Source organism: Belonocnema kinseyi, chromosome 2 (genome assembly GCF_010883055.1).
Source record: "Belonocnema kinseyi isolate 2016_QV_RU_SX_M_011 chromosome 2, B_treatae_v1, whole genome shotgun sequence".
NCBI lineage: Eukaryota > Metazoa > Arthropoda > Insecta > Hymenoptera > Cynipidae > Belonocnema > Belonocnema kinseyi.
This window is the reverse complement of record NC_046658.1, coordinates 82,027,083-82,034,071: the sequence shown is the minus strand read 5'-3', so window position 1 is coordinate 82,034,071 and position 6,989 is coordinate 82,027,083. Positions and strand designations below refer to the sequence as shown.

At 30.7% G+C, this 6,989-nt stretch overlaps 1 protein-coding gene across 1 annotated transcript in view; it reads left to right on the top strand.

The window, feature by feature from the left end:
• Positions 1-6,166, top strand: part of LOC117182743 — a 12,863-nt gene extending 6,697 nt beyond the window's left edge. Inside the window, exon 3 of the mRNA XM_033375847.1 lies at positions 5,847-6,166. Within this exon, the coding sequence (XP_033231738.1) occupies positions 5,847-6,166 (320 nt within the window). The remainder of the gene's footprint in view (positions 1-5,846) is intronic.
• The last annotated feature ends 823 nt before the right edge of the window (positions 6,167-6,989 follow it).

Below are 6,989 nucleotides of genomic sequence, written 5' to 3'. Positions count from 1 at the left end.
GAGGGAGCTCTTCTTAATATTTTGACACCAAAATCATGTCGATACACCTTACCGACTGCGAGTAAAGCCACCCACGCTTTAACTTGACAGACTGTACCTAATGTTTTTTTTCTATTTTAAGAAAAATGACATTTAGAGGTGGCGTATTGATTCGTCCTTTAACAATTCTCTTTATGATGATTAAACATAAATTACAAATAAAAATTTCATTTTTGAATTTTTTCTTCATTATCCTGTTCCATAGGGCATGAAAAACTTTTATACGTGAAAAATCGGGTTTGTGAGTTTTTTCACGCTAATTCTTAATTTATGCTATCTTTTTAATACGATTCTTTGTAAAATTTGAATTCATACTTTTTACGGATAATGCAGTAATTATGAAAATTTGTACAGAATTTTGCTTTCAGAATAGAGGTAGAAATTCGCCATTTTTTCTTAAATGTTCAACTTTTGTCAGGTTTTCACTTAGAGTTAAGTATTAATCATGAAAATTTTCTATGAGCAATTTATCATTTTTTATAACTATCTGCTTTTAGAATAATGTTAGAAAGTTTATGTTTTATCTGAAATTTTCAACTTTGTTTAAATTTCTCAATTATGAAAAAGAATAAGGATACCTTAATAAGAATAATTTTCTCAAACATTTTCTTTCTTAATTGATTAATAATCCACATCAAATTGTATATAAATTATTCATTTAAATATAACCTTTTTAATTTACTTATTATATATTTATACATTATCGTCGATATCACTGTTTTCAGGTAATACAGAATTTTTATTCAGAGCTCTGCCAAACTCTTTTTCAACATACTCCTAACTATTCCATTCTTCGTTCTTAACTGTACTGTAAACAGGTTTTTTCCCCTCAAATTAATATATTCGAATCATTAGCAAAAGAGTGCAAATATTTATTTCAGATAAAAAAATTTTAATATTACAAAAATAATTCTCGTTGATGTTTATTTATTATTTGCATATAACTGAAAAGCCAAAAACAAGTTGATAATGTAAGAAAAAACATCAACCCTCTAGCATTACTCTTAGCAATGCTAAACAAAAATCAGGATCAAAATTGCCAATTCCCAATAATTTTAGGTCATGTTAACGTCTGGCACAGGAAACCGCTATTTTTAGTAAGAAATTATTAGATTTTAAATTTTATATATTATTCAAAAATTTACGTTTATCGGGTTTGTTAGCGTCCTATTACCAAAAATTGACATTTTAAAATAAAAATGATTAAATATATTTTAAATTTTTGTATTCTTTAAACAATTGAGACTCCGGATTCAATAACCACACATAAAATTTTACCGAGCGAAAAGAAAGTCCCCTGGAGGCTTCAAAACAAGTTTTTAAAGGACATACGCGGATATAAAATTTTATTGCGCATCTTTTTCCCTTTACACAAAAACTTGTAGCTTTTGTAGTTTTCGAAATACAGCCAAACAGCTGACTTTTTTGAATATGCTTTAGGATGTCCTTCGATTGACCATGTAATGGGAATTCAAAACCGTTGTTTTTAAAAATTGTTATTAATTTTTTTCTAATGCTCGGCGCGAATCGAACATTTGTATCTTCCAGCGTTTCGTTTAGGGAGGGAATTTTAATCAGACTAATAAGTCTCGCTGCAAAAATGCGGAGAAAAGTGTAATGAAGTTTTCTGGAAAGTTTCAGATCAAAGTATTTGATAGTTTAAGAGTAGTTATGATTTTAGAGAACGTCAGCATTGGATTCTTTAAGCGTACTATGTACTCTGAGACTTTCCACTGTGTCACGTTCTCTCGCTAGTGAGTTATTGCTTAAATAATGATATTATGCAATTTTTTAGTAAATAACAGTTAAACGAAAATAAGTTAACAAAATATTCATGAATTTTCAATGTATTTTTCTGTTTTCTTTAGATTTAAAAGTAGGATTCTCTTATGTACACCTAATGTTTACACCTATATTCGGCTGAACCCGTAAGTGACCTTGAACTTGCATTTTAAAAACAAACCTATGCACACTTGTCTTGCAATTTGGTTAAATCTGTTTCAAAAATGAAACAGATCAGTTAGTCTTTAACTGATCACTGGATGTTGCACATCAGAGTGTTTTTAAGATTAACTCGGATAACTCATACGTCTCTTAAAATATAGGGAACATTGAATTGGGTTCCTAAGTTAATATATGTATAAATATTGAAAGTAATTAATTAAATAAGTGAATATCATCGAGTTTGCCAGAAACTCCAACTGGAGGAAGAAAAAGAACCAAAAATAAAAAAAGTGGGCTAGAAATACAAGCAAAGCAAAAAAAAAAGAAAAAAACAAGGTATTTAGACATACTTCATTTGAATAGATAAAAATTGTAATTGCCTTTGCAATTGCAACTCTAGCAACTCTAGATTTGCAAATGTTCAAAAGTTAAATTAATTACAACTCAAAACGCATGTTCAAAGTCGCTTATGGGTAAAGCCGAATAGAGGTGTAAACATTCACGGAGAAAAATGGATGGTCAAAGTTATATGGTCAAAATTTAGAGAGCCAGCAAGTCTGTCTGCGTGGTGAAACGGTCCTTTCATATTTTTTTCGACGTGGTTGAACAGACTCTTATTTTATCTCTAGTCTGACTTTTATAAGAGCATTACACTCACTATCAGGGATAACTAAGGTATCCTTTTCGGAATGGTCAATACGCACATATTGTTTTCACTCATTTCGGCCATCCAAGAAGGAGCAGATAAGCCATTGCGTATGGTCCATTGCTTGATTTTTGCACGTCAATCATGCGCGTGAAAATTTAAAGGGTATCGCTAATTGGCTCCAATTAGCATAACGAAATCGTAGACCGCATAGTGATATCTGTTACAAAAGAAGGTTTTTACCAACTATTTCAGTGTAAAGTGAAGTGTATTTATTGAGGATTTATTGGAAATATCTTATCCTGTAAGTACCTGTTTTAAATAAGTAATTGTAAACTTAATATTTTCTATTATTAATGTGAGATTTAAGACATTTCATTAAAATCTTTTTAAGGTTAATGTAAGTTTGGAATAGATTATAATTATTCATGCAAAGACAAATGGTAGGGGCAGGGTCAATGCACTCGGGATCCTACATCCAGTTGATGGAATCGAATGTCTGAGAAAATCAGATCGACCATCTGAGATTTCCAAACCGACCCTTCACAATGATTGTGTCAGCCAGCTTGAAATGACCGAGACGACGGTCTGAGACAATCGAGTCGTCTTTTTGAGATTGTCGATTTAGACCTCTCGTTTTTATCTAAATTTTTTATCTCGTTTTTATCTAAAGAAAACGGAAAAAGACATTAAAAATTACATAAAATTCATGAATATTTTGTTAACTTATTTTTGATCAACTGTTATTCACTGAAAAATTGCATGATATCATATTTTAAGCAACAACTCACTAGCGAGAAAACGTGACACAGTGGAAAGTCTCAGAGTGCATAGTACGCTCAAATTCTCCAGCGCTGACGTTCACTAAAATCATAACTACTCCTAAACCATCAAATATTTTGATCTGAAACTTTCCAAAAAACTTCACTACACCTTTCTCTGCATTTTTGCGGTGAGGGTTATTAGCCTGCTCAAAATTCCGAAACGCTGGAAGTTACAAATGTTCGATTCGCGCCGAGCACATTTCCTCAAATTTTCATAAAAAATTTCAGAAAGTGAAGCACTGAGCACGAGTTGAAGTGAAAAAAGGATTAAAATCGACTTTTTTTAAAAAAGTCAGCTTTTTGGCTTTATTTCGAAATCTACAAAAGCTACAACTTTTTGTCTAGAGAAAAAAAGATGCGCAATAAACTTTCACGTCCAGATATGTCGTTTAAATATTTTCAATTTATTGAATCCGGAGTCTCAATTTCAGGTTAAGTTAGTGTTTTACATTTGAAATTAGTATTTTAAAACAAAAAAATTAGGTTTCTAAGAATATTTACAATTCTGAACAGTTTTCTAGCATTATATGTTATACGAGTGTTTTTGTTACAAAAATGTTTGGTAGATTCAATTGAAAATTATTAAATTTCAAAAAATATTTAGGATTTAAAAAAAAAATTAGGTTCTTTTGTTACTTTACATAATTAAACATTACTATTTTCTAATAAAATTCATAATTTAAACAAAATGTGGAATCTTTTGACAAATCTGGATTATGCCAGTCTTTTTCCTCGAAAATTGGTATTTCATTATTGTTATTTCATGATTATTATTAAATTATTATAAATTATTTAAATTCCAAAAATGTTCATAATTTTTGACAACTTCAGGTTATTTTGTGGTGTTTCACCTGAATTTGGTATTTTTAAACAAGAAACATTAGATTTAAGTCCAATGATTTATTTGATTTCAAGTACAAAAATTTACAATCTTAAATAATTTCAAATTGTGCTGGTGTTTCTGGCCGGAAATTGAAATTTTATTTAATATCCATTAGATTTTTAACAGATTCATCATTTTTTACAATTTTGGGTTATTTTGTTGTTTTACATCGAAAATGGCGTTTTCCAATGAAAATCATTCAAATGTGAACAGAATTAAAAAACTTTGAACAATTTTGGATCATGTTCTTGTTTTTAGTCGAAAATCGGAGTTTTAATTTTTTTAAATTGTATACCAAAATTTGCAAAGAAGTTTCGCGACTTTTTAACAATTTTAGGTTACGTTGGATTTTTATACCGGTAATCAGTATTCTTAATAAAGACTCAATATAATCGATCAAATTTGACAATTGGAAATAGAGAACTAAATTGAAAGTTTCAAATTCGAAAATTCTGAAATTTCAATATTTTAAATTATTAACATTAAACAGTATAATTTAACTTTGAAATTGATTATGAAAATGTATTTATTAGGTTTAAAATATATTTTCAGTTAAATTAATTGAATTTAAAAGAAGATAAAATTTCTCTAAAAATTTACCGCAAATGGATATACGTTTTAAAGAATATTTACCATTTCTGAACAATTTGAGGTTTACGTAAGATTTTCACCTGAACTCAGTTATTTCGAACAAAAGAAAATGAGGTTCAAAAGAGAACTTAGAACCTTAAACAATTTTGGTTATGTTATGTTAGATATTCTTCGTCTAAAATTGCTACTGTAATAAGCAGTCATTAAATTTCGAACAATATTTACAATAGTTTAAGATGTTAATTTTGTTTGTCTACTTGGTCATAATCAATATTATTAAATTATCGATTAATTTTTAAGATGGTGAAAAAATGCTCTCTAGCTCTAGACCGGCATCTGAAGGATCTGGGCTCATATCCCAGTGGAGCTAGCAAGAATTTTTTTCACAATCTTAAAAATTAATCAATATTTTAATAATATTGATTATGCCCAAGTAAACAAACAAAATTAACATCTTAAACTACTAATTAATTTCCCTAATCAAAAAACCTACATCAATAATAAAATATTTACAATATTTGACCAATGATAGGTTTACATATTGTCAAGAAATATTAAATGGATAATAATTATCAATTATAAAAAATACTGTGCTTACTTCTATTTTCTATTATTTTGTATTTTGGATTTTAGATAATAGATACTATGAAATACAAAGATTTTGCATTGATAATGATTTTATGTTTCAATTTAAAAATCTCGCGAAACAAAACAATATATTATCACGCACGTAGCAAGCCTGTTTTTTTCTACTTTGAAAAAAAAATCTCATATGATATATCCTCTTTAAGGAACCAAAAATATCTCTAAAAAGGGCCATTCAACGTGGAATTGTATAAAATTTGAACAAAACGTCCTTAAGAAAACATGCTAAATTTCATTGAAATATATTTATTGATTTAATTTATAATTTTATAAGGTGGAACATTATCCAGGTGGAGTATATACCGGATATTAGAGAAGATGTTGGAGACTCTGGGATCAGGGAAGGCCTGCCTGCTACGTGTGGTTTGTGAAGCCGCGGAAACACCTTTCAAAGAGGGCACTAGCCTCTTAGGGGAACTGCTGCACGTCGTCTTTACGCCCTCGACAACTTTCGAGGAATACGAAATGTATGCGGATCGCGAATACCACGCAGCGGAACTCATAGGACAGAAGGCGAATGGAATGTGTAAATCACTCTACCCCGAGTGTCTCTACAGCCCTCTGGGTTATTTTACCAAGAAATTCTACTTTTGAAAATTGAAAGAAACTCAACTCAAATAGTTTAATGGCAAACTGATAACTTCATCATACACTGAAAAAATACAAGTTTCACTGTTTAAATTAATCATTGAGAAACGGGAAAGTAGTTATAATTAACTCTATGAGTACATAATGGAACTTATTCCAAACTACCAGTGCTGCTTGTCCATATTCCGAGACGAAAAAATTATATATACAATACCGTCCAGGAGTATTAGAATTAAAAAAAAACAATATTCAAAATATGTGGCGCGTGCTTAGCAGAAAGGGTTTAATAGCCTTTAATGACGTTAATTGAGTACTTTTAACTAACCCTACTAACTCTGTTCCTACCTTACTAGCCCTACTTCCCCATTCTGTACTTCAACTTTGGTTTCCGCTCCCTTCTCCAAATTCGACTTCACTCCCTCCTCCTCTCTCAGTTCCCCTTCTCCGAACTTGATAAGCTAACGATCTCCTTCCCTTACTTCCCTTCGCGGTCCTCACTTCCCCTCTTGTACTCAACCCCGCCCTCTTAGTAGCCCTTTCTTCATCTCCTCTTGCACCTTTTCATACTTCCCCTCACCACATTTCCCCTGCTGTCCCACCTATGACCCTCCCCTCATTTCCCATTATTCCCTCCCCTCATCTTCGTCACTACCCTCTATTTAGCACCCCTTATTTCCTATAGTTTTCCCTACGAAACCCTAACTATTGATTAAAAGCATGCACTCACTTGTCGCAACATGTCTCCGGCACAAAATAATGTTATTTATAAACATTATTTAGAGCATTAAAAATATTAGTCATTGGCATATATATTAGATTCTGCATCAAA